This window comes from Salvelinus namaycush, chromosome 29 (genome assembly GCF_016432855.1).
Source record: "Salvelinus namaycush isolate Seneca chromosome 29, SaNama_1.0, whole genome shotgun sequence".
NCBI classification, from domain to species: Eukaryota; Metazoa; Chordata; class Actinopteri; order Salmoniformes; family Salmonidae; genus Salvelinus; species Salvelinus namaycush.
Genome location: NC_052335.1, coordinates 10,094,587 through 10,121,645, shown reverse-complemented (window position 1 = coordinate 10,121,645; position 27,059 = coordinate 10,094,587). Strand labels below are relative to the sequence as shown.

The following is a 27,059-nucleotide window of genomic DNA, read 5'->3' as shown; positions in this document are numbered from 1 at the left end:
TGGCATGCTCTGTTGCGGTATTAAAAAGATTATCCTCATCCCAGTCATGTAAAATTACGTAGATTGGAATGAAATGCGTTTGTAAAATGCAATTTTTTTCTCGGACCGCAAATAAAATGATTCACGCAGTGCTTTACTATAATGGATATATTTTCACCCTTGTCTGCGGTGGTCTGCGAATCCACAACCTTCTGAGTACTTTGCCTTGTAATGCTTACAAAACAAAGTACATAAGGCTCTGATCTGTCCTAGGAGTTAGGGTAAACGGTAGGCATGTGCTCTGCTACTTTATGTTTTAATTATTAATTTTGGTATAGGGGAGGGTCACTTGTATTTTTTTTCAAGCGTTCAGGGAGATCCGATTTTCTCCAGGTATCCCTCATAATAAATAACGTACAGTCCCTTATTATTAATCTGTGACCCATCACTGGGAAAGTCACCCAAGCTAAACATAACCAGATTCATTTTTAGTTAGAAGGATTTGTTTTTGTAATTTGAAAGTGAGGGGGAATATTTTATTTCCCAACAAAACTCTTCTTTTGGATCCACAGGATTTTGTTTTCAGTGTCAAGGGGCATCCTTTGGAGGGTCCTTTGGTCTTGGTCATATTTTCAGCCAGTGAGCAGTATGAGGAGACACCTCTCCCATGTGGCAGATGTGACAAATTGCATGATGACACAGAAACAATACGCATCTTCCGACGTCGTACAGTTCCCATAGTTCATAGAGGCAACATGGCTGACACCAGAGAAAAGGGACTCCAAGATTACAGGAAAAGATTACTTGAACATAAAGAGATTGACGGACGTTTAAAAGAGTGTAAGTAATGTATTACCGTGTCTTTGTCAATAGATCCGAATAATGCACATAAAATTGGTTATCTAACTAAAATGAGCAACAACCAGTTAGATACGCGGTTGTTGGCTACTTGTAACTCGCTTTGTCATGCAGTGCCAGTAGACTCGTCCATAGAAATTAATGGTCTTCACAACCGGCTAACGTGTTAGCAAAATGCTAGCTACAAAAACAGCTGCAACTAGCCGTATATTGAAGTGTATTTGCTGTACTAAGCCATGGCAAAACAGTTTAACCAGCTAACGTTATTTGCTAAGACCGATAGCTAACAATATTAGTTCGAGTTTAGCTTGAAGTCATGGAAGAACAATAACAGACATAATCAGCTAACGTTAACTTACTAACTGTAGCTAGCTAACGTTAGCTACACATCTTGATTCCATTCGTATCCACTGTCTGACTCTGTTTTCAGTGAGGGAACAGCTCAAGGAACAGACAAAACAATATGAAAAATCTGAAAATGACCTGAAGGCCTTACAAAGTGTTGGTCAGGTAAGATTGTGTATTCACACGTGATTATTGACCGGCAATATAGTGTACAAAAATGTGTCTTAATGAATGGATTTGAACTGCGAATTATTTTTATACTTTATGTAGATTGTGGGTGAAGTGCTCAAACAGCTGACGGAGGAGAAATGTAAGTTGTAGCGAATATCACTGCAATCGTACTATTTATATGCCTAGTTACATCCTTAAACGTCACATATTATGGTGCGTTCGTAAATTCACTCTGGTTAGCTACTCCGATTTCGAAGCACTCGTCAGTGTGTGCCAGAGAGCAGAATAACTGATGAGCAGAGTAACACCCGTTGAATATAACCAGTGTCGGCCAAAAACAATTCATAAAATTGTTGTCAGCAGCGCAGTTAGTCACCAACGCTCTAGACAACATGAAAACATCCTAAGCACCTCTGCTAAGGCGACTAAAATGGTAAGAGTGAGGTGTTCTCTCATTTGTGTCTGGAAGTAGCTAGCAAGTTAGCCAACTTTAGCCAGTTGACTACAGTTGTGAGATCAGAACTCTCAGGTCAACCCTACTCCTCGGCCAGAGCGTACAATGTGCGCTCTGAATGTACAAACGCCCAGAGCTCACTCTGGCACTCCAGAGTGCATTGAAGAACACACAATGCCATGGGTGTGTTCGTAAATTCACTCTGGAGTGCCTCATTTTACTTTGGGCGTTTGTAAATTCAGAGTGTTGTCAGATTGTCCGTTTGCTCTCAGAGCGTTCAGAGCGCACACTGGACACTCTGGCGGAGGAGTAGGGTTGATCCGAGAGTTCTGGTCTCACAACGGCAGTCAAGCACCCAAGCCAACTGGCTAGCTTGCTAGCTACTTCCAGACACAAATGAGAGAACACCTCACTCTGACCATTTTACTCGCCCTAGCAGAGCTGGTTAGGTTGTTTTCATGTTATCCAGAGCGTTGATGACTGTAACTGGGCTGCTGGCAACAATTTAATTACATTTTTTGCCAACGTTTACTGACACCGGCCATATTCAATGTTGAGCGTTCGTAAATTCAGCAGTTATTGTACGCTCTGGCACACTCATACGAGAGTGCTCTGAAATCGGAGTAGATAGCCAGAGGGAATTTACGAACGCACCCCATGTTATGTTCATTATCTACTTCTCTTCACAGTCATTGTCAAGGCAACCAATGGACCTCGCTATGTTGTTGGCTGCCGCAGACAAGTAGGTCTTAAACCATGATGTTACCAACGTTTCATCAGTGATTATTTACTTAATGTGTCATCTCTCCATGATTGTAATTGAGCTCATTTCTCTGTCATTTTCACACAGCTGGATAAATCACAGCTCAAACCAGGCACTAGAGTGGCCCTGGACATGACCACCCTCACCATTATGAGGTAGGCACTAGGGATGCAAATTTTGATCGATTTTGCTGCCGCTAACCGACCCTCATTAACCGGTCAATAAATGGTTAAATTCTTCCCTAACAGTAAAATTAAGTGACCAACAGAAAATACCATGCATGCATAAAAGGAATGGCAATTTTTCATTAAGAGCTTAGTGGACACATGCAACAATAGCAAGCCTATCGTCTTAGTCAAAAGGCTATATTATTGAACATGCAACTCCTGTAATGAAGCAGCTAATCAAATGTAATTTTCAAACATTTGCTAAAATACAATTTGTGGGAAACCATTATTCTAAACAGCACACCCAATGAGAGCGATTCCATATGTGACAGAGATGAAAATCTCTGTTAGAAACGTAGAAAGACGGGGCATCTATTAGCAACAACTAGGATGGGTTGCTAATATGACTAGGGTTGTGCCTTTGGCTTCTGGACAACGAAAGAAAGTTGATATGAAAAGCAATAGAACAGGAGAGAAATGCTGCTTAATGGCATGAGGAAGTCTTTATAAAACAATTGCCTCTGTTTCTATGGTTGAATAATGGTTAGGCTACGTTGAAGCAACGTAAGACATGCCTCATTATTTGAAGTAAAGTAAAACGTTCAGTTTCAAACAATTATACTGCCACAAGCTCACATTGCAAAGTGGTGGGTGACTCGCTGATAGCCTGCCTACCATCGACTATAGCCTATGCACTCGAATGAAGAATGGGAGGCGCCCTTTGATTACGAGTTGAGATTGAAAAATACAAGTAATAGCTCTTTAATCGTGGCCATCAAAACAGTTTAACACGTGATTGCATTTGGAATTGTTATTTTTTGACGCAGTGACTGGGCTTGCAAAAGCACGTTTCACTCTAGTACAAGCTTTTTGAGGAGCTGCTCTTGCATTGTCTGACAGGTGGTAAACTATTCCGCTCCTCAAACCAGGCTCTGTGTGCGCGTGTGATTTTAATAAGATGCATGATGACTAACAAAAATACACGCAGCAATTTCATTCCACAAAATTATGCAAATTAACCTATAGACCGATAAGCATGAACGGTAAAATGTATTTTCGGCGGCTATCCGATTTAACGGTTAACCGCTAACATCCGTAATTGGTACTGCACCCACACGCAATAGGGCTGCAATATATGGGCAAAACATTTTAATTGCGATTTAAAAAATAAATATTTTTTTGACCATTATATATTGCAATTTCACTTGCGATATAGATCAAAACACTTGGGTGAACTGTTGGAACTATTGAAATAGAATGATTTATATTAAGAGGCGAAGTGGAAAGCAGCATTGTGTTGACTGCATTTGACCTAACAGAACAGCATGCAAACTTATAGTGAATCTAACAGCGAGGAGGAGGAACTGTGCTGCTTGAGTGACCGGGACGGGGCTTGGTGTGTGTGGGAAGCAGCCACATTCGATGAGAGGGAGAGAGACGACAAACGGAGTAAACCGTAACTGACGTTAAACGCGGCTTATTCGCGTTCCAAAATATTGGATGCGATATGGATCTCTTGCGATATGGATATTGCACAAATCAATTTAGCAATTTCAATGTGAATTTGATTCATTGTGCAGCCCTAACACAGACACACACCCGTTGAGCAAATGTCAATTCAGTCTACTGACACAAAATGGTAAAAGTATAAGGTATGTCAGGCCTAAATGTTTTCCCTGATGGCAGACATGTACGCTCACCCACCCTACAGGTATCTGCCCAGAGAGGTCGACCCCCTGGTGTACAACATGTCCCATGAAGACCCTGGCAGTATCTCCTACTCAGAGATCGGTGGCTTGGCCGAGCAGATCCGTGAACTGAGAGAGGTACACGTCACATCCTACAGTACAGTTATGACATTCCAAGTTTTTCCCTGAAGCAGGCAGGTGTTCTATATGACACTCCCCTATGTTCCCTGTCAGGTGATTGAGCTGCCCCTGACCAACCCTGAGCTTTTCCTGAGGGTGGGGATTATCCCTCCAAAGGGCTGCCTGCTCTACGGACCTCCAGGTGAGTCACTAGCAGGATTTTGATGTAGACTCTTTAAATTGTTCCTTGATTCCTCATGTCCTGGATTCCTTGACCTACATCTCAAAACACATTGGATCTGAGGTCCCTCCCCTCAGACCTCCTCCAATGCGTCTTGAGAAGGAGCTCTAGGAATAAAGGATGCGGCGAACCAAGGAAAGACTTGAGATTCACCCTGAGTAATGCAGGTTAAGTTATGTCACTGAGGTCCTGAGGGTTTATTCATCGATTTCCTTTATGCACTTATCTTTTCATTAGGCACCGGAAAGACCCTTCTGGCAAGAGCTGTAGCCAGTCAGATGGACTGTAACTTCCTCAAGGTGAGTAATAAGCTACACTTTGTTTTCCTCCACTGGCCCTTCGGGCTGTATTCACTATTCTTTGAACAACATGGCTGACGCTTAGCATGTCCTGTCTTCTTTGCACCGGTTTGTCCTGTCTTTGCACCGGTTGCGGCAGGTTGTGTCCAGCTCCATTGTGGATAAGTACATTGGAGAGAGCGCCAGGCTCATCAGGGAGATGTTCAACTATGCCAGGGACCACCAGCCCTGCATCATCTTCATGGACGAGATCGACGCCATCGGTGAGCATCCTCACCTGTAGCCTGGTCCCAGATCAGTTTGAGCTGTAAAGCCAATTGCTGTGGTCATTGTCAACCAAAGGAGTTGGCTATACAGCAAAACCAGATCTGGGACCAGGCTAAGCATCCTGAGCCCTGATACCATATCTATTCCTTCTCCCTTTGCTTTGCATTGCGTGCAGTGTCCGGGAATGTTGAATGTGTTAAGTGAAATACTTTCTTCTCTACAAGGTGGCCGAAGGTTTTCAGAGGGCACGTCAGCTGACAGAGAGATCCAGAGGACCCTGATGGAGGTAAAATGGGCGGCAATAACTCTTAGATATATGTTACATAGAATGGATAATGTTCAACAGATGTTGCTTTCTATGAGAATGATGGTTCTGTAAAATATATTTATTTGGGGAAAGACTGTTCTGTGGCTTGGTCAGTACAGTATATCTTGTGGGGATGTTGAAGCTGGGAATAGAACTCGGTGATGTGTAGTTTGCAGCCAGCTTGACTGGCATTTCAATATGCACTGAAGGGTCTTACTGAAAGATGTCTAAAGTTATCCGGATCCACGGCAGATAATCCTCTCCATGAGTTGGCTCCTCGCCGACTTATCTTTTGTGTGTTTGTGCACCGCCCAGCTGCTGAACCAAATGGACGGCTTTGACACCCTGCACAGAGTCAAGATGATCATGGCCACCAACCGGCCTGACACCCTGGACCCTGCACTGCTGCGTCCCGGCAGACTGGACCGCAAGATCCGTACGTTCTTCCTCCTCTCATCATCATCCCGCATCCATACTTAATCCTCTTAATGTAATATAACGATATATGCCATTTAGCAGACGCTTTTATCCTAAGTGACTTAGTTATGTGTGCATACATTCTTTGGCTATGGATGGTCCCAGGAATCGAACCCACAAACCTGATGTTGCAAGTGCCGTGCTCTACCAACTGAGCCATGCAGGACCTTATCCCCTTTGGGAGATAAGGCCACAATGATCTCCTTCCATTTCTTTCTCGATCATAACCAAGTAGAAAGAAATGTGAATGTCTATGGTATGAAACGATGAGTTACCCATGGTTATTTCTACTGTTCCAACAGACATTGAGCTGCCCAATGAACAGGCCCGCTTGGACATCCTGAAGATTCACTCTGGCCCCATCACCAAACATGGAGAAATAGGTGTGTGTGTGTGTGCACACTCACTCACTATGGAGACACTGTAGTCTTGATTTATAGCACAGCAGGGACTGGGACACATTTGGGTGTAATCATGTTTTCGAATTTTGTTATACTGCTTCTTTTAACAGGTGTTGTCGCTTTGTATTTTTAGATTACGAAGCGATCGTGAAGCTTTCAGACGGCTTCAACGGAGCCGATTTGAGAAACGTGTGCACCGAAGCAGGTAACTGACCAACATTATGGGCGGCTTTCCCGGCTAAAAATAAAGCCTAGTCCTGGACTGAAAAGCCATTTTAATGAAGATTCTCCATTGAGTATGCTTTTTAGTTTACAGTCGTGGCCAAAAGTTTTGAGAGTGACACAAATATTAATTTCCACAAAGTTTGCTGCTTCAGTGTCTTTAGATATTTTTGTCAGATGTTACTATGCAATACTGAAGTATAATTACAAGCATTTCATATGTGTCAAAGGCTTTTATTGACAATTACAGGAAGTTGATGAAAAGAGTCAATATTTGAAGTGTTGACCCTTCTTTTTCAAGACCTCTGCAATCCGCCCTGGCATGCGGTTAATTAACTTCTGGGCCACATCCTGACTGATGGCAGCCCATTCTTGCATAATCAATGCTTGGAGTTTGTCAGAATTTATGGGTTTCTGTTTGTCTACCCGCCTCTTGAGGATTTACCACAAGTTCTCAATGGGATTAAGGTCTGGGGAGTTTCCTGGCCATGGACCCAAAATAGATGTTTTGTTCCCCGAGCCACTTAGTTATCACTTTTGCCTTATGGCAAGGTGCTCCATCATGCTGGAAAAGGCATTGTTCGTCACCAAACTGTTCCTGGATGGTTGGGAGAAGTTGCTCTCGGAGGATGTGTTGGTACCATTCTTTATTCATGGCTGTGTTCTTAGGCAAAAATGTGAGTGAGCCCACTCCCTTGGCTGAGAAGCAACCCCACACATGAATGGTCTCAGGATGCTTTACTGTTGGCATGACACAAGACTGATGGTAGCACCTTGTCTTCTCCGGACACGCTTTTTTCCGGATGCCCCAAACAATCGGAAAGGGGATCCATCAGAGAAAATGACTTTACCCCAGTCCTCAGCAGTCCAATCCCTGTACCTTTTGCAGAATATCAGTCTGTCCCTGATGGTTTTTCCTGGAGAGAAGTGGCTTCTTTGCTGCCCTTATTGTGCAAAGCAATGATGACGGCACGTGTTTCCTTGCAGGTAACCATGGTTGCCAGAGGAAGAACAATGATTCCAAGCACCACCCTCCTTGAAGCTTCCAGTCTGTTATTCAAACTCAATCAGCATGACAGAGTGATCTCCAGCCTTGTCCTCGTCAACTCACAGCTGTGTTAACGAGAGAATCACTGACATGTCAGCTGGTCCTTTTGTGGCAGGGCTGTTTTTTGGGGATTCAGTTAATTTGCATGGCAAAGAGGGACTTTGCAATTCATCTGATCACTCTTCATAACATTCTGGAGTATATGCAAATTGCCATCATACAAACTGAGGCAGCAGACTTTGTGAAAATTAATATTTGTGTCATTCTCAAATCTTTTGGCCACGACTGTACAACTAGTCTTAATCTGTGTCCGGGAAACCTATCTGAACATAGCTGTTATTGTCCTGAACCCAACCTGTTGTTCATGCTCTAAGTCTCGTTCCTTTCCATCTTCCAGGTATGTTTGCGATCCGTACCGATCACGAGTACGTCACTCAAGAGGATTTCATGAAGGCGGTTCGCAAGGTTGCCGACTCAAAGAAGCTTGAATCCAAACTGGACTACAAGCCTATATAAATGCCTATATCTGTATTCCTATATGTGAAAATGGAAAGTAGATCAGAAAGGGAGGCTGGGATGGGGTTTGCTGTTGCGGTTTAACTTTTTGTATGATGCAGAAAAGCTTCTTGGGGGGGGGGGGGGGGGGGTCTGTTCTAATTAGTGTACCATTTATATACAGAGTTGCCAAGAAGTGACCTCAAAACAGTTATAGATATTGGAAATGGATACATTAATGTCCCTGTCTCCACTCCGTAGTGTGAAATTTATGCCCAGTATTTAGGGTTATATTAACAAAACAAATATTCTTGCCATTGGAGCACCTGTATCTGTAAAAGCAAAGGAATATGTCACATTAAAACATGGATATCACACTGATTGTCCTATTTTTTTAATTATTTTTTTTGCTGCCTTTTAAACCTTGGGGAAGCTGTGATGCCAGGTTTGATTTCTTTGTGAATTTCATAAAGATGCAATTCATAACTTTGTCCACGATTTAAGGGTCTAAAGAAAAAACACCTCACTGTATGGTATATTGACAAATACAATACATTCTCTACACATTGCACATCAAAACTATTAGGTTTTCCATATCTACATTTACAAATAGTACAAGGAGTAGTTCGCACCTCAATAAACTCAACGTGATAAAATGTGGTTTATATGCTCACATATCGTATGCTATCCATTTGTTTTTTGTATGCTGTTAATTGTATGCCATTTTAATATTTGAGAATTAACCAATGATATTAGGCCACTCTTGGCCATGATTACAGACACCTGTGTGTCTTTTGACACTATATAAACGAGTCATCCCGCAGTGTTTGTGATTATAACCTGATGAAGACAGCTTGGCTGTCAAAACGTTGGACATTACATTTTTGCATCTGAGCTCCTAGAGTGTGCGGCTCTCCTTTGTTTTCAAGTTTTCCACACCGCTAGCCAGCACCTCGCCTAAATAGGTGTGCGTTTCTTTTTATTCTAGATCATATGCTCACATAGCCATAAATCAGTTGGAAATGTCCAATAAAACACACCTCAATGTGAAACCATATCATCCATTCTATAAACACTTTGATTCTGTTGAAATTGTACTAATGTATCTGTGTTGGAACAGCATCCATCGTGACAATCAGCATGCACTTTTTGGACACCATTCCTTCCTATCAGTAGCCTGTAGAGCTACTCCAATGAGTAACATTACTACGTTGACATTATAAATACTGGTAATATTGACCTGCTACATTACAGTTCATTCTTCCTCTACCTCCTCCATATGGGGCTGCTGGAACAGGGCAAAGGACTCTAATACGAAAGCTCTGCATATGGGGCAGTGTTGGAAGCGATGGACACAGCCGTCACACACACAGGCGTGCCTGCAGGGCAGCAGAACACGGTTAACAGGTGCATTCTGACACACCACACAGTCTTTGCCTTTTCCCTCTGACCAATCCTCCTCTTCATCTTCCATTCCTGGCATCTTCTCCTTTTCATCCTTTCCGGGTTCTCTTTTCTGTGTTTCTGGTGGTGCCTCTGTGCTACGGTCGGAGTCAGTCGCCTCCGACAACCCCTTGCTCTCGGCTGACATAAATAGTGGCTGGAGGACACAACATAATATTACATTTGTAAGGATGTCAACTGCCAGCATCAGACTTGCTCTTAACAGTGAATACTCTGTTCTAATAACTACAATAGCACAGCACGTAGGAAGCAATGTATTGGCAATTTGGCCTGCATTCTAAACGGTACGCTAGTATGGATATCGGAACACAACCAAAGATTTGAAAAAAGTAATGATAGGCTACTGTAATCTCACTGAGCCCTTGTCCATTACCTTGAACAAGACATTCCTGCTACGTCAATGGGACTGGAGAAACAAATGAATTAACAAAAAATAAAGCCGTACCTTCAACTCATACATGTTCCCTTGTGCCGTGAGAAGATATTGAAACAGGATCCGTGCCGACAGGCTGTATTTGTCATCTGGAACGTGAACCACTGTGACGCTGGCGACCTGAGCGAGAGGAACAATGAGGGATAATGAGTGTCACATCCCAGGACTGTGCCCATGCCAAGATGGTAACGTTAAACCTAATGAGCACACCTTATATCGGTGTGTGGATTGCATCATTACCCCTAGGATAATACACATTGAAGTGATTGGACTTCATGGGCTGGTTTCCCGGACACAGATTGGTCCTGGACTAAAAAGCCCTTTCAGTGGGAATTTGCTGTTGAGCATGTTCGAGGACTAGGCTTAATTTGTGTCCACGAAACTGGCCCCATGTGACAATGTTCCAAATATTACCAAGACTATCATACTAACAATGTTGTACGTGTCCCTTGCTTCAGATTCGGCCAGTGTGAGGACAGCCACTACGGGGTAGCGTTCCCGTGGCAAAAGCCCGAAATCAGTGATCCCCATATCGGCTGGCATCTTGGTATAATGCTCCTCTCTGTCCTCTCCATTGATACTGAGGCTTTGGTTAAGGGGTAAAATACATGCAGGATGAAACTGAACTGAAAGACATGCAATTGTAGCCTTGCATGCACTCCATCCGTCTATCCTCAACCTTAGTATCACAACTAAATATCATGATGATGAAATATGACATATCATACATCAATGAAACATGCATTAATGTGCAATATTTCATAAAAGACAAACATGAGCAAATAATATCTTCTAGAACCTGAATATCGGAAATCAAATGTTATTTGTCACAAGCCTTTCCCAACGATGCAGAGTAAAACAATTAATTTTAAAAAAGTAACACAAGAGGAATAAAATACATAAGAATGAAGCTATATACAGGGAGTACCAGTGCCAGATCAATGTGCAGGAAGGAGTATGAGCTATTTGAGTTAGACACTGTATGTACATAGAGGCAGGGTAAAGTGACTAGACAATAGGATAGATAATAATAAGAGTAAAAATGAAGAACACATCATAGGACCATCACATATACAAAACATGTACTTATACTAACAACAATGATACAGATTATACGATTATCAGATTATGGCCTGTGAGAAGGATACTGGAAGCTTTGGCAGTGGTGGTACTGGAAGTGCAGAGCTTCCTGGAACAGATGTGGCGTGGCGAGCTTACTGGGGCCGTGTTGGTGGGTCTGTAGCGCCCCCTGTAGGGCATGGACACCACAACCCCAGTAACAACTCAGCACACAAGGCTCCAGGCAGCATGGAAGCAGGGACACACCCTCTGGAAAGAGGAAAACAATGAATGATTCAAAGTGGCAGTCGGTGTTGAGGAAATTGGCATGGATGCAGTACTAGTTGTATATTTCCCTGGTTAACCACTCAATAAGAAAATGTGGTATATTTAAGCAATAAGGCCCGAGGAGGTGTGGTATATGGCCAATATACCACAGCTAAGGGCTGTTCTAAAGCGCGACACAACGTGGAGTGCCTGGACACAGCCCTTAGCCATGGTATATTGGCCATATATCACAAACCCTTGAGGTGCCTTATTGCTATTATAAACTGGTTACCAACTTAATTAGAGCAGGAAAAACAAATGTTTTGTCATACTCATGGTATACAGTCTGATATACCATGGATGTCAGCCAATCAGCATTCAGGGCTTGAACCACACAGTTTATACAATCTAGATTCACGCATCATTCATGGTGGCACACCTATAACATAGTATGGGCAAAGGTCTAATAGAACACACTATGCTATACAGGTCATTTTTCCAAAATCACCATTGAAATAGCTTTTAGGCCCTGGAGGCTTAATCTGGGTCCCGGAAACTGGCTCTATGTGTGGTTTGTTGATGTCTTTGCATGCTCTCTCACCAGTCACAGAGGCCACCCCAGAGGACCCCATCTCTAGGGCAAAGGGGTTGGTCACCTGAACCATCCTCTTCTCTGGGGCAAGCACGACTGACTCAGTCTCATCAGAGCTGCGGAGAATCACTGGGACATCGAAACCAAACCTATGGGAGATATGGTGGAACATAGGACAGAAAATCTGAATATTTCATTATGTTGTGTGTATAAGAGATCAGACAAGATGAGTGAAGTAGCCTACAGTATAACAACTTGATATTGCGTGCACACCAAATTGATAAAAGTTTATAAAACAATTTCTGATTTTAAATAAAGCTCTCTAATAGCCTACCGTATGATGTAAAGAAATGTGTGTAGAACATTGTAAATTGCTATTTAAAAAAAAATACATGTTATAATAAAACTAGTAGACAACTGTGCAGAACAGTGCATGTTTCAGTAAATACAATAACAGATACTGTATTTTTTTTGAGGTAATGACACTTTGATTAACTTTTCCGAATGCCAGGTTTATCCAAGGTCCATGCTATCCAGGGTCCTTGGGACGTCCCAACTCTTGACTTTACCCCATTGCAGTTGACTATTAAAATGGTTAAGGTTAGGTAAGGGTTAGCGTTAGGTCATGGTTATAGTTAGGGTAAGAACCGTTCCAAGGTTCCCGGATAGCACTAACGCTACAAAGTTTAATTTCACCTGTTGTGTGTATGTACTGACATGCATGTGTAACGATAGATACACACACACCCACATGTGAATATTTTTAAATGTATGTACATTGCAAAGTATTTTGTCTGTAATGTATTTATCGTTATGGGTCGCACCCTATAAGACTAGCTGTCGCCATTGCCGTCGGCTAATGGGGATCCTAATAAATAAAAAAGAAAACATTTTCGCGCGTGCCTAACATTGCAACATTTTATCACTCTGTATGCTGTCACGTGATGTGTCAACGTAGCATTGCCGTGATGTCAAATGACCATCGCCGTTTGCAATCTTTATTACCGCAAAAAACACAGGAGAAGTTGAGATTTACTGAACAAAATATAAACAGGGCCGATTGCTTAATGTCGGCACAGATAGCTAGCAACTTTATTTGTAGGCTAAAATAATCATTCCATTCAATAATAACAGCCTAATGTTGTTGTTGTCATAACAAGGCAATTTGACAGGAACCTACCAGCCGAGGACCATGGCGGCGGTAACAACGAAACATAACGATATGACAGTAATGTAAAATAATGGAGAATATTCATACAACGTAATTAGAAACACCGCTGCCATTTTTTTTTATCTTGGCTGAAGATAAATAAACGAATGTATGATTAAACCCGTGGAGAAAACAATATTCGTATACTTCAAAGCAGTTACTTCCGTCTTTCAACTACGGTGGCCAGTGCACCATCTGCCCCTCATGCGCAATCTTTTCGCGCATTTGGGAGGAGGAGCACGTAGCCTACCATTGTAATAATGTTATAAGCAAATCGCAGATAGGCATGCGAATAGAATAAGTGAACAGGTAAACCTACTGGCAGTGACAAAATGGGTCTCTGAGTAGTAGGATATCTATCAGTAATTTCAAAAAGTCTCAAATTTTGTAGCCTATATCTGGGTACTGAGTGGATGAACCGGCTCAAAGATGGTGGCATTTGCAGTAATCAAGGAGAAGGTTTGGAAACCGTTAGTCCTGGACCTTTGATGACTGTCAATCAAAGGTCAACAAGAGGCGCAGAAATAAATACGTTTGAGAACGTAGGACATATTGTTTTTTAGGGAACAAACTGTTGATTTTTTTTTGTCAAGTCATGAGCAATTTTAAGGACATTAAGTCGACTACCCGTCGACTGAGCTCGGATAATAATTCCGTGAGCAGCAATGACTGGGATATGGCCAATGATGTGTTTGTGTCCTGCTACGAGGAACCGATGGGAGAGACTATACACGGGGCGATGGACTCGGTCCAGTCCGGCTTGGAAATGCACTTGCCTCCGTTGCTGCTAGGCGATCACCGTTTATCTCAAGACGGCATGATATTGGGCCTAGTGGAGGAAACTTACTCGGGCTATCACTCTCTCCCCGACTCAGGGACAGGCTATTTGGACATCACAAACGACCTGAAGTACACCGAAAGTGATGGGAATGTGACTACAAAGAAGCGGAACCGCTCCAACAGTTCCAGACACCGCGGGGAGGTCGTCACCGAGCTGGGACCCGAGGAAGTGCGATGGTTCTACAAAGAGGACAAGAGAACCTGGAAGCCATTTGTTGGACACGACTCTTTGAAAATTGAAGTCATTTATCGCAAATTATGTGAACTAAACCCCTGCAAGGTGAAATGTCCCACCGAACCAGAGAACGCCAGTGGGTCAGCCACGGGGTCCGAGGCCCAACCGGAGGATGTGGCGGATGGGGGAGCTGTTCAAGCGGATCCGGTAACAGGGGAAGGTGGAGGGGAGGGAGGATACGAGACGGATGACATCGACCTGGATTCCATAAGTGTCAACGTTGAGGCTGTTTGCGTCAGAGGGGGTCTCTATGAAGTGGATGTCAAAGAGAAAGAATGTTACCCCGTCTACTGGAACCGTGAGTAGCTTATTCTTATCACTATAGATGTTTCTCTCTCTCGTGCGGTTTGTCTTGTTAATCCTGGTTTTATCACACTGATACCATTCCTATTCAATAAGCATGTCACAACAGTCCCACATCTGTCCGAGCATAGAGCAAAGTTAGCCTACTGCTCATTCAGTACCTGCTCATTCAATACAGTTGGACCGACATGACCATACATCGCAACCCCTTTGTCCACAGAGCAGGACCGTATTCCTGTGATGAGGGGCCAGTGGTTCATCGACGGCACGTGGCTTCCTCTGGAGGAGGACGAGAGTGACCTCATCGAGCTGGAGCACCTGGCCCGTTTTCGTGGCCACCAGATGAGGGAGATCTACGAGACTGCCACCGAAGTGGTGACCACCACAGTGGACAGCAAGGACGGTAAAGTGGATGGACTCAATGGCAAGTGGGACGGGGGCGTGCCATGTGGGGCGTCTGGCGTGACAGTGTTGATGAAGGGTGTATGTGTCACATTCTATGTGAATGATATAGATGAACAACACACTGGTTCTGGGCCCAAAAACAAACACTTTGAATAAGGAAAGAAAATAACATGGCTAGAACGTCGCACATGGCTACCGCAGAAAACAAAAACAAGCAAATCTTATTGGACAATTTCATATCCGTTCTGGACAATTTTCTTCCGTTTAGTACCTACGGAACACGACCCTTGATTGAGTGCATGCAAGTGGTGTATGGAAGTGGGATTTCTACAAAAGTCACTGGAGACTTAATTCACATTAACGGAATGAAGTTATTAGGTCTATGTTAATTAATTTTCCTCTTGATTCTTACAGCAATCCACAGTTTGAAACTAAGCCGAAGCCATGTGGACTGGCAGAGTGTGGACGAGGTGTATCTCTACAGTGATGCCACCACCTCCAAGATCGCACGCACTGTCACCCAGAGACTGGGCTTCTCCAAAGGTTTGTATCCCCACTGAGGTGAAAAAAGAATCCTCTGTGTTTCACTGCCTACAACATGGTGTATAACACCTAACTTAAAACCTGCAGGTACGATTGTGCACCTATGGTTCTAATGCATTATAAGCCTTGTCATAAGCATGTATGACACCCTTATAATGTATTTTTTTTCATCTCATAATGATCCTGACTAAAAACATACATTTTGACAGAAAGAACTAGCTCAAATACTGTGTTTCTGTACTGTATAAAACTACATTTACAGTGTCCTGTATAATAACTGGTATAATTCCCCTGTGTCCTCCTCAGCTGGCAGTAGTGGAACGCGTCTCCATCGGGGCTATGTGGAGGAGGCAGCGCCCGAAGACACACCGCCCGAAACAACACACATTGTCTTTGTGGTGCATGGGATTGGCCAGAAGATGGATGAGGGCCGCATCATCAGGAACACAAGCATGTGAGTTACAGGAACAATGAACTCTGTTATAATACTGTATTAAACCCTATCAGAACCTGCCATAGAGTTTTATACAATCTCATAAGTTTATAATCTAGTATTATTGTAGGGAAAGTGAGCAGAGTGGGAGAAAGGATACCAACGATTGGACCTGGAAGATTCAATCTAAAGCTGTCGCGGCACCATTGTTTATGATCACTTATTCACAGCTATGTTGTGCAATAATAATGCGCTCATAAAACTTCATGAAGAGGCTATTCCAAGAAAATATGACCAAACATTCTTGGTAGTGTAACGTTTGTTTATGCGCATCTGCTTCTGTGCTTTTACTCGTCTACAGGATGAGGGACGCTGCTAGGAAGATGGAGGAGAAGCATTTCTCCGATCGTTCCACAGAGCATGTGGAGTTCCTTCCTGTGGAGTGGAGGTCCAAACTGTGCCTGGATGGAGGTATGTCTGGCCAGTTTGGCCACACCTACTTTGTGACCTATTGAAGACCTGAGTGGTCGAGAAACGTTGTCGCCAATAAACCTCATGGTAGCATAGATGGCAGGGTGGAGAGTCCGGTTTTTATCGTTTGCTCCGGCACCTGCTCATAGACAATGGATATGTATGTGTATGTATGTCTTTTTCTTGTCTTGTCTCTCTTGCAATGAGACAAACCTGTATACATAAAGGTGAAATAAAATATCCCTTTAAGTAGTAACATCAGCTAATAGTGTGTATAGATAGGTCATTTTGCTTGTAGTCCCACTGTTTGACATACCGGAGGGACTGAAATGTATTTGTAGGTGACTTGGTGCGTGTGTGTGTGGTTGTGTGATGGTTGCAGACACCGTGGACTCCATCACTCCAGACAAAGTTCGAGGACTCAGAGACATGCTCAACAGCAGTGCTATGGACATCATGTACTACACCAGCCCCCTGTACAGAGACGAGGTGAGACTCTCTTAATTAGTGGCACCACCCATTCATTAACATTCCAAATAAATGACCATAAATCCTATGAGCCCCTCCTCCCCATGTTTGGTGCCACCAGCCACCGCTGGTCTGTATGTCTGTTGGTTGTAGAGTAGACAACTATAGGGGCCCACTGGTCACTGTGAGTCAAATAAACATACAGTAGACATATGATAGTGTCCACTTTCGCATGCCATGTGTCTAGACACACACACACACACACACACACACACACACACACACACACACACACACACACACACACACACACACACACACACACACACACACACACACACACACACACACACACACACACACTTGTCTGCATGTCCCATGCATATTTTACCACATACACGCACACACTCAATCTCAAACTCTAATATCTACCAATTTGCAGTTGCAGTCTAATACACAAATGTAATTCATCATGCTTCGTGTGTCTGTAGATCACTAGGGGTCTAACTCAGGAGCTGAATCGGCTATACACACTCTTCTGCATGCGGAACCCCGAGTTTGAGGAGAGTGGCAAGGTGTCCATCGTGTCCCACTCCTTGGGTTGTGTCATAACCTTCGACATCATGACAGGCTGGGACCCCGTACGCTTCCGTCATGAAGAACTATCGCCGGACACAAAAGACATGCAAGAGTGCTGGTCAAGCTATCAGGAACGTCACCTACAAGAGGAGCTGAGACTCACACGACTCAGGTAGGTAGACACTCAATAGCCAGGGTCAGGCTCTAATTTCCCCTCCCCCAAAAATATTATTTTGTTTCATCATTGTTGTTTGGAACCCACTGCCCGCAAGTCGTCATCAAGTTTTCCACCCCCCAACCCGTCCGTTGGTTGTGCCTGTTGAGCTGCTGTTTACGGAGCTCGTATGCTCCCGGTATCCAAACATGCATGGCTTGAGCTAGCTACCTAGTTTATATATCAACAGTACTGCCAACAGTATCACCCCCACCCCAGGCTTGACTCGTTGCACACGGGATGCCGGGCGTGCTTTGGCAGGACCCGCTGGGTGCCCTGTGTGTCCTGATAGGACCCAGGCCATACCCCCTCCTCTTTATAGAGCCCCACAGACGTGTCATAATACCCATAAAACCTAATCGTCAAACACGAATGGTTCCAATCGTTTTTCCACCATTCATTTTTCCCATAGGGGATTTTAGATACACTTAAAATAAGGGCTGTGTTATGTTTAGGGTTACCCTGGCGTGACGTTTTGATAACCATGTAAATCTCTCGGACAAGGTGACTTTTATCAATATATTCGTCTCTATTTACTCTCAGATTCGAAAATGCTAATTAGCATCAAAGTAGACATTATGCAAGACTACAAATCCCTGCAAGCACGTCATCTTTAGCTGGCACCTTTGCTAACGCGTAAATGTAAAGGAATTTTGACAATTTATTCATTACTACATTTAGCTAACATTAGATAGTTAATCTAGAGATTCTTACCTTTGCCTCGATTCAGCAGTCTTGTCCAGATCATCATGGCATTTTTCGTTCTTTTTGATAGCCACGTTAGCTGCTAATTAGCATTTTATTTGTTGGGTGTAAATACAAGCAAAAATATTGATAAACGCCACGTTGTCCGAGACAGATTAACACTCTTATTAAAACGTCACGCCATAGTAAGCCTACACGAAACACAGACCCTTATTTTGTGTTTCCAAAATCCCCTATGGGAAAAATGTATGGTGGGAAAATGATTGGACCCATTTCTCTGTTTGACCGCTGGGTTTTATGGGTATTATGACTCATACTGTTGTGCTCTATGGTGTTGTTAACGCGTTTGTTGTCTTTGTAAAAAAAAATAAACAGCAGCATAAAATTGTATTAACACTTGATTTAGCCTAAATCATCATCAATATTTGGTCTGGTTGGCTGATACCCGCAGCAGATAGAGGCAGAAAGACATATAGAGGTAAATCACAATCAGTAAAAGAAATTGAGCTAGCTAACTTGTAGATTTACATCAATCATCAACATCAATGATCACCCGATTTTTCCGATGGCATTCATGTCTTTAAGAGGGAATGTAACTAGCTTGCTTCCAATTTGTGATGATGAGAGAGTGTGTTGTTGCAGAAATAAATAGGCCTTTGCCGAGATACACTATATATAAAAAAAGAATGTGGACACCCATTCAAATTAGTGGATTAGGCTATTTCAGCCACACCCGTTGCTGACAGGTGTATCAAATCGAGCACACAGCCATGCAATCTCTATAGACATACTTTGGCAGTAGAATGGCCTTACTGAAGAGCTCAGTGACTTTCAACGTGGCACCTACACAGAATGCCACCTTTCCAACAAGTCAGTTTGTCAAATTTCTGCCCTGCTAGAGCTGCCCCGGTCAACTGTAAGTGCTGTTATTGTGAAGTCTAGGAGCAGCAACGGCTCAGCCGCGAAGTGGTACGCCACACAAGCTCACAGGACGGGACCACCAAGTGTTGAAGTGCGTAGCGCGTTAAAAAAACATCTGTTCTTGGTTGCAACACTCACTACTGAGTTCCAAACTGCCTCTGGAAGCAACGTCAGAACCAAGAACTGTTCGTCGGGAGCCTCATGAAATAGGTTTCCATGGCCGAGCAGTCGCACACAAGCCTAAGATCACCATGCGCAATGCCAAAGTTTGGTGGAGGAGGAATAATAATCTGGGGTTGTTTTTCATGTTTTGAGTTTGGCCCTTTAGTTCCAGTGAAGGGAAATCTTAACGCTACAGCACACAATGACATTGTAGACAATTCTGTGCTTCCAACTTTGTGGCAACAATTTGGGGAAGGCCTTTTCCTGTTTCAGCATGACAATGCCCCCGTGCACAAAGTGAGGTCCATACAGAAATGGTTTGTTGAGATCGGTGTGGAAGAACTTTGGGATGAATTGGAACACCGACTGCGAGACACACCCGACATCAGTGTCCGACCTCACTAATGTTCTTGCGGCTGAATGGAAGCATGTCCCCTGCAGCAATGTTCCAACATCTAGTGTAAAGCCTTCCCAGAAGAGTGGAGGCTGTTATAGCGGCAAAGGGGAGACCAACTCCATATTAATGCCCATGATTTTGGAATAAGATGTTCGACGAGCATGTGTAAACATACTTTTAGTCATGTAGTGTATGAATTATGATAGTATCTCCCTGAAACGTCTGTTCACGGCCCTGGCCAGGGTCAAATTCATTAGGCACCAAACAGGGGGAAAAACTGACTCAAACAGGGAGGGATTACTTAAACTTTCCAACTCATTTTCTGTAGGATTTTTTTTTGCTATGGTGTTTCCTATTGAATACGACCCAGATCCCACCGTCATTTGTCCCCAGTGTTGAATGTTTATGTTTCATTTACAGTTGTGTGATAATATTGGTGTTGCATTCATGTCTAAAGGTTACGGGATTTGGAAAATCAGTTTGCTGGTTTGCAATCCCCATCATCTGAAGGTTCTTCTTCAGCCTTGAAATTTAAGGTGACAAATTCCATATTTCATTCCTTCTAATTGTTATGACAGCTAGATTGAGCCATGGATTTAACCGCGGTTCCCCTCTTGATTTTCTCTGTGCCTTTTATTTTGTTATAGGTGGAGAACTTCTTTTGCATGGGTTCTCCCCTGGCCGTGTTCTTGGCGTTGCGAGGGATCCGACCGGGGAACAACGTGACCCAGGATCACATCTTACCCAAATCCATCTGCCAACGTCTCTTCAACGTCTTTCATCCTACCGACCCTGTGGTGAGCCAACCAGCTGAACCAGACAGTAGAGTCATTCAGTCATGCAGTCAGTCACTGATGGTATACTGTCGCAGATCCGTAAAGGATTGGAAGGGAAAGGGGCTCAGGAAGGGCTGTGGTAGGGGTAGAAACATACCGGCTGTTTCCGTTTGTGCTTCCAGAGTCAAATCAAGTGGCTGGCTAGATAGTGTACGTAAGATTTGGTTTTGGGTTCCGGTTCCGAGATTGCTGATGGCATGATGGAAGTGCTTAATGATGCCTATGGCTGTATTTTCAGGCGTACCGATTGGAGCCCCTAATCTTAAAGAACTACAGTAACATTTCACCTGTCCAAATACACTGGTGAGTAGTGGATTTAGTATATTATTTTGAATAGAATAGATCACAGTCAGTACACACACACACACATATATTGGGACAGCACAGAATCGGCAGCAGAGCAGCACCCTTGGAGCAGTTTTGTACGAATCAGTGTTTGTGAATGACATGTATTGTATTGTGACCGGGATCTACAGGTATAACACAAGTAGTCCGACTCCGTACGACCAGATCCGTCCCACGCTTCTCAACCCTGCACTGAAGGAAAGTACATCCGTCTCGGACACGGAGAGCCTCCCTAGCCCCTGTACCTCCCCCCCTCAGGCCCGAAGACACTACGGAGAGTCCATTACGAACCTGGGGAAAGCCAGCATTATGGGTGAGAGAGAGAATGAGAGACGGGGGGGAGGGAGGGAGGGAGGGAGGAAGGGAGAGACATAGGGACTTTCAGTGATGGATTCTTCATTTTTATCTCCTTGCTTTTTAGACTTTGCTCTTTGTTCATCTTGTTGGTGTTTTTTTACTTTGGTCTTTCCTGAAATTGGCTTATTTTGTTATTTTATAGTAGAGAGAGTGGGCTTTTAGGCTTTAGTCAAGGACAGACCCACGCATGAAGATATATATATGTGTGTGTGTGTGTGTAATAATTTTTTTATTCTATGGAAATACCTAATTTTAGCTCGCTGAAACAGAAGTAGTTTGCCTAGCTGATGTAGCAGCAAGCCAAGCACAGAACCACTGTCCAGAACACCCAGCCTCAACAAATCAATGGAGAGCCATTAAGTCTTGTCACAGGGATTGACACCATAGAACCTATGAATAAAGGATTTCCTTAATTCATGATTAGATATAATTTTTTACCGAACTCTTTACAGTATAGGACCAAGTCTAATGCAATTATTATGTAAATTAATGGGTGTGATAGGTACAGTATAAATGTTCCCTTGTTTTCCTGCCTATATCTGTGAGAAGTTAGTAGGCTTATGTGTTGTCCTGTGCTGTGCCATGTGATCGTGAGTGTGTGCATGTGTGCTTGTCTGTCTTTGAGTTTCGCTGTGTGCTCTCCGTCTCGGCAGGCGCGGCAAGTCTCGGCAAAGGCATCGGCGGGATCTTCTTCTCCCGCTTCTCGCGCTCAAGTGGTCACGTGGGCGGCGTGGAGGAGGAGCCTTCCGACTCGGAGAGCGGGGTCTTGGAGGTGGATAATGCCGTGTCAGGGGAGGAGGGCGTGGCTGCGGAGTTAGTGGAGAAGTTAGCGGTAGTCGAGGAGACGAGAGAAATAGAGCACTCCATGTCTCGTTCCAGCTCGGCTATCCTGGACAACACCACATGTACGTATCCCTATACCAGATCTATTCAACCGAAGCATCTACCTTAGTGCTCCCCACAGACCTGGATCAATTATGCATTGCAAATATTTTATACTAAATTGTTGAGGTGTGCTTGATTTAGCTTGTCAGGCACAATCAATCAGTCAGTCAAATGTGTCTGTAAAGCCCGTTTTACATCAGCAGTTGTCACAAGGTGCTTTTACAGTAACCCGGCCCTAGACCCAACCAAAGGCAGAAGCAAGAGCACAGTGGCCAGGAAAAACTAATTGGAAAGAAGAAATCTATAAACTCTGCCCTGTAGTACAGTTCCAAAAGGTATTCTTTGGCTGTCCCCATAGGGGAACTCTTTTTGGTTCCAGGTAGAACTATTTTGGGTTCCATGTACAACCCTCTGTGGAAAGGGTTCTACCTGGAACCTAAATAGGTTATTCAAAGGGTTATCCTATGGGGGGGACAGCCAAAGAACCAAACCGGTGTCATAACCAAAAGTGCAAACTCAAGCTAGGCAGGCTAAATCAAGCACATCGTAATTATTTTTAAGTATATGAAAAATGTATTGGACCCTACTCCCTCATATTGTTTTCGAAAGCCAGCAGTGAACTGTACTACGCACTATGCCCTTTTGACAGAGGTTTCCCTATTGCGTTTTGTAACTGCTTTGTCCCAGTATCTATGGCTAGTATTTAAAGTGCGTGTTTTGTGTGTGTGTGTGTGTGTGTGTGTTTGTTGTGAAACTCTTTGTCTTTCTGTGTGTTACAGTGGAGTTGGAGAGGCGTATTGACTTTGAACTGCGAGAGGGCATGGTGGAGAGCCGCTATTGGTCGGCGGTGACCTCTCACACTGCCTATTGGTGTTCACACGACGTGGCACTATTTCTTCTCACTTTCATGTATAGACAGGAGTATCCCACTCAGCTCTCTGGGGATAACCCAGAGTTATCGTAACCCACAGCCAACACACACACAAACACACCCACTTGATCTTGCAACCAGACCGAGGAGACATATCTGTGTGTCAGAGACCACTCCACAACCTGTGGTCAGCTGGTGGTGATCTCGTCAGAGACCGTTCCCTTTACCCTATGGTTCTAATAGTGACTGTTCCTCTAATGTTCCCAATGCTGTCAATTCATCCACCCTGTGGGTTTATTGAATACCGCCTCCCCTCCAAAGCACCCACCAACCCCAATTAAGACTGTTCCTCTTTCCTGTGAATGTAAATGATGACTGTCTCTTGGACTGTGTTGGTGTCGGACACAGCTTTGACTCGGTCTGTGTGACTCCTGAAACTGTAGCCATGGCTCAAGCCTAACCTCTCTCAACTCTGAGCATCAACACTCATTCAGATGTTTAGCCGGTTGAGAGAGTTACATTCAAATCCATCCTTTCATGGTCTGAATGCCTCAGAGAAGCACACTGAAACCCATTCAATTGCATCGTTTGATTTCAACCCGTCAGGTCGATCAAAGTGGATTGTTATGGAAGGGTTGAAGTAGCCAGACGGAACACTGCACTCACCATTGTTTTATCCGTTCAGTCCGGTTTAACCTGGCTAGGGTTAAAGCCAAATTAATGATGATGACATTGGATGGAGCATACTAAGACAAAATGAAATGCAGCTCTATATACTAACTGTACTGCTATGACGATGCGTGGAGTCGCCAAATTATGTTTACACTAACTGACTAACTGCAAGACTAGGCTGAAAGATACTAATGTTGGATACACAACTTTAGCAAAGTTGCCAAATACAGTTTTTGTTTAGCTCTCTCTTATAACAGTGGCAGGTTCGGTCGGTTTTGCTGGTCCATAGGAAGGCCACCGAATTGCTTTGTTCTATTGTGAATTGTCCTGATCGAAAAGAGCACTCCATTTGTAATACTAACACTGACATGTTGCACATATACGGTAGCTTTACATTTTTCTCCACTTTCTAGTCAGACAACAAACAGAGATACGACATATCAGTAAAACAAGAGGAACACACACACACATGAAGGACTCAAAACGTTTCATGTGCATCCACGGAACTAAACAGAGTTGCAGTGGAGAAGTCTGCAGAGTACACTCCTTATTACTCTAACACTTTATTTAAATCAATAACTATTCGGGCCAAAATGAAAACGAAGCATGATATGCAGTATGTACATAGACAGGGATGAATATGCTCTGCTTAAGATTGTCTTGCTAGTAGTGAGGGAGTGTAGCATGCCGGCTCATTGAAAGCCACCTGGAGGGTTCCTCCATGATTTTTTCAAGTAAAAAATAAATAAATGTATTACACTAACACTGAATGACATCACTCAAATTGGATCTCTGCCATAATCAATGATCAATCAAGCTTGCCATCAGGAAGTTTTTTTTAAATGTTTGGTGTCATGTATTTTGTACACAGTATGTGTTAAGAGTATGACTTTTTACTTTCTTGTGAATGTTTGCTTTTTAAGTTCTCCTCAGATGTGTTTGAGTGCATCCCTTGTTAAGTCATACTGTCAGATTCCTAGGTATGCTACTGTGTCATCCCATTGCATCTGCGCTTACAAATGCCTGATTCACACTATATGGCCGAGCCGAACTGTACTGTGCTGGCACAGATATTTTCTTTTCACATTGTCCTTTCTAGCCGTCATTCCAGCAACTATGGTGTATATGTAACCAGGCCAGTCCAATACAGCTTGATTAAGTTTGGCTCAGTAGTGTGAAAAGAGTATTTAGAGAATTTTGTTCGTGCTTCTCCTTGGTTTTGCATATCCTGGTTTACATGTCACACTGTCACTGTTACACTCAAACATAGCAAGCTGATACCTCCTTCTTCCTTATGATACAACTTACCCATTCATGTGCCATAATGTTTAACTGACATAGATGTCTTCTCTTAATTGTGCATAGAGTTGTCATTCGAGGCAAAATGTACTGTACCCTAAGGGCATTGAATTGTGATTGATTGTGTTGTGGGTAGTCTATTCTTCAGCTATACTCCCATTTGCCTTGCACTAGAGGACACTATTTTTCTGTCATGTTTCCACTTACTGCCCAATCCACTGTCATGCTCATTGCTCACTCTTTTTAACCTGTGTTTTGTTCAAATTAATGATGTAATGTTTAACCTTGGTAAACCTTTTGTTATACATTAAAATGTATCTCTACAGCTGTCTGTGGTCTCAGTTTATTCAAATGTACTCATGAACAAAGACAAGACAGCCCATCGGTCATTCCACCAATTAGGTGCCTTTTGAGTAGTGTAACGCCACCTAATTTTAACATTCTGTCAAAAAGAGCACATGTTCAAACCTAACACAAAACAGATGGCTTTCCCATCTGAAGAGGCTAAATAAAAAAAATACTTCAGTAAGTGGCAAATAAAATAACAAGGTTGACCGTAACAGTGTTGCCGACTTCATCTTAAATCAGCCATAAATCTCCTGTGACGGGGAATGGAAGCTTGTGTGCAACAGGGAGGGGCAAGCTTGACAATTTTTATATTTATTGTGAAAACATTTCTAGCTTGTCTATGGGTAACAGGGTTGACGTGTTATGCTCGCCCCTTTTAAGTTTTCAACCACAAAACACCAGAAAATGGGAAAAAAGAATAGAACCAGCTCACTATGATTTGACTATTAGATGTTCAATGTGTCTTCAGATCTTTTTTTTAAAGGAGTAGTTTCACCATATTAAAACGAGAGTTCAGGTCACATGACAGGGTTGACCTTAAAATGAGGGACAGTTGATTTTTTTTTTTTTTTTTACCTTAAAATGAATCACTAATCACATGAAATACATAATGATCTTCAGAAATTACTTTGTCAAAACAACAAAATAACTAGAGCTTTGTAATGGATGCTGAAAACTTCGGAGACATTTTGGAGGATGCACAGAGGGACATTTTGTCACGTTAGTCTTTATTCATATAAAAACATTGGATTTATTGAATTTTCCATGTGGTCACTCCATGTAATATAACAGGCTTTTAAAATCAAATATTTGTGCACAATTTCTACTTAAAATATTAAAGGGATGCAAAAGGCTCTCATTTCGTGGATCAATCCCAATATTTACGCGTTGAAAGTAGTTTCATGTCCAGGGAAGTTTTTACAGTACTGAAAGAGTACATACATTTTTTTAATCAATATGTTCCAGATATTTGCAACCTGCAAATAATAAAGATAATTATGTTAAAACAAAATAATATTTGTATTTATTAAAATGTATTGTAATGAGATTCAACTCAACAGTACAATTTCCCACGTGACTTCTAACTTGCTCAAATGGGATGGCGTCCCAGACAGATTCGCCTTCTCCGCAAGGCATGCTGTTGTTGTGTGACAAAACAACACCGTTATAAGGCGTTGGAATAGTTTGGTGAGCATTACTGCAGCTTCTCTGTTTCTGCGTCTCGAAGGAGTGAGGGGTAAAACAACAAAACAGGTATTGTAAACGATTATTTCTGCTCTCTTGCAAATTGTTCTGAAGGCCACCATGGAGAATTTTATTTGCAAATCATTTTGCGACGATTCATTTAATTGACTCCGGTTAAGTAAGTTAGATCCATAACTGATTTAAATGATCTGCCACTTAGAGGTGTAACGTTCACCACTTTACTAGTTAGAAATAACC

The 27,059-nt window shown here is 43.0% G+C and overlaps 3 protein-coding genes across 3 annotated transcripts; 2 read left to right on the top strand and 1 right to left on the bottom strand.

Moving 5' to 3' along the window:
* Window positions 1-729: 729 nt before the first annotated feature.
* Window positions 730-8,683, top strand: psmc6 (proteasome 26S subunit, ATPase 6). The gene is made up of 14 exons (XM_038968623.1): window positions 730-819; window positions 1,268-1,347; window positions 1,453-1,492; window positions 2,497-2,549; window positions 2,658-2,725; window positions 4,449-4,563; window positions 4,660-4,747; window positions 5,024-5,085; window positions 5,225-5,348; window positions 5,577-5,638; window positions 5,975-6,095; window positions 6,439-6,519; window positions 6,671-6,742; window positions 8,205-8,683. Exons 1-14 carry the CDS (start codon window positions 735-737, stop codon window positions 8,321-8,323), a joined length of 1,170 nt encoding a protein of 389 aa, XP_038824551.1. The 5' UTR covers window positions 730-734; the 3' UTR covers window positions 8,324-8,683.
* Window positions 8,684-9,264: 581 nt separating this feature from the next.
* On the bottom strand, window positions 9,265-13,526 carry cgrrf1 (cell growth regulator with ring finger domain 1). The gene is made up of 6 exons (XM_038968298.1): window positions 13,298-13,526; window positions 12,127-12,266; window positions 11,348-11,528; window positions 10,632-10,779; window positions 10,212-10,319; window positions 9,265-9,902 (listed from the first exon to the last, which is right to left on the bottom strand). The coding sequence occupies exons 1-6, from the start codon at window positions 13,399-13,401 to the stop codon at window positions 9,558-9,560; spliced, it is 1,026 nt and encodes a 341-aa protein (XP_038824226.1). The 5' UTR covers window positions 13,402-13,526; the 3' UTR covers window positions 9,265-9,557.
* On the top strand, window positions 13,118-25,587 carry LOC120024144 (phospholipase DDHD1-like). Its single transcript, XM_038968297.1, has 13 exons — window positions 13,118-14,700; window positions 14,926-15,108; window positions 15,525-15,653; window positions 15,960-16,107; window positions 16,448-16,557; window positions 16,940-17,046; window positions 17,517-17,776; window positions 20,461-20,539; window positions 20,651-20,800; window positions 21,078-21,142; window positions 21,316-21,497; window positions 22,195-22,446; window positions 23,206-25,587. Exons 1-13 carry the CDS (start codon window positions 13,923-13,925, stop codon window positions 23,388-23,390), a joined length of 2,628 nt encoding a protein of 875 aa, XP_038824225.1. The 5' UTR covers window positions 13,118-13,922; the 3' UTR covers window positions 23,391-25,587.
* Window positions 25,588-27,059: the final 1,472 nt, after the last annotated feature.

Coding starts and splice junctions, on each gene's coding strand:
- cgrrf1 (XM_038968298.1), bottom strand. CDS start 13,401: ATGGCAGCGGTGTTTCTAATTACGTTGTATGAATATTCTCCATTATTT. Junction 10,780..11,347: donor CACCACTGCCAAAGCTTCCA/GTATCCTTCTCA, acceptor CCAAAGCCTCAG/TATCAATGGAGAGGACAGAG. Junction 9,903..10,211: donor GGAACATGTATGAGTTGAAG/GTACGGCTTTAT, acceptor TGTGTCCTCCAG/CCACTATTTATGTCAGCCGA.
- LOC120024144 (XM_038968297.1), top strand. CDS start 13,923: ATGAGCAATTTTAAGGACATTAAGTCGACTACCCGTCGACTGAGCTCG. Junction 14,701..14,925: donor TTACCCCGTCTACTGGAACC/GTGAGTAGCTTA, acceptor CTTTGTCCACAG/AGCAGGACCGTATTCCTGTG. Junction 22,447..23,205: donor TATCCTGGACAACACCACAT/GTACGTATCCCT, acceptor TGTGTGTTACAG/TGGAGTTGGAGAGGCGTATT.
- psmc6 (XM_038968623.1), top strand. CDS start 735: ATGGCTGACACCAGAGAAAAGGGACTCCAAGATTACAGGAAAAGATTA. Junction 820..1,267: donor TGACGGACGTTTAAAAGAGT/GTAAGTAATGTA, acceptor CTCTGTTTTCAG/TGAGGGAACAGCTCAAGGAA. Junction 5,086..5,224: donor TGGACTGTAACTTCCTCAAG/GTGAGTAATAAG, acceptor CGGTTGCGGCAG/GTTGTGTCCAGCTCCATTGT.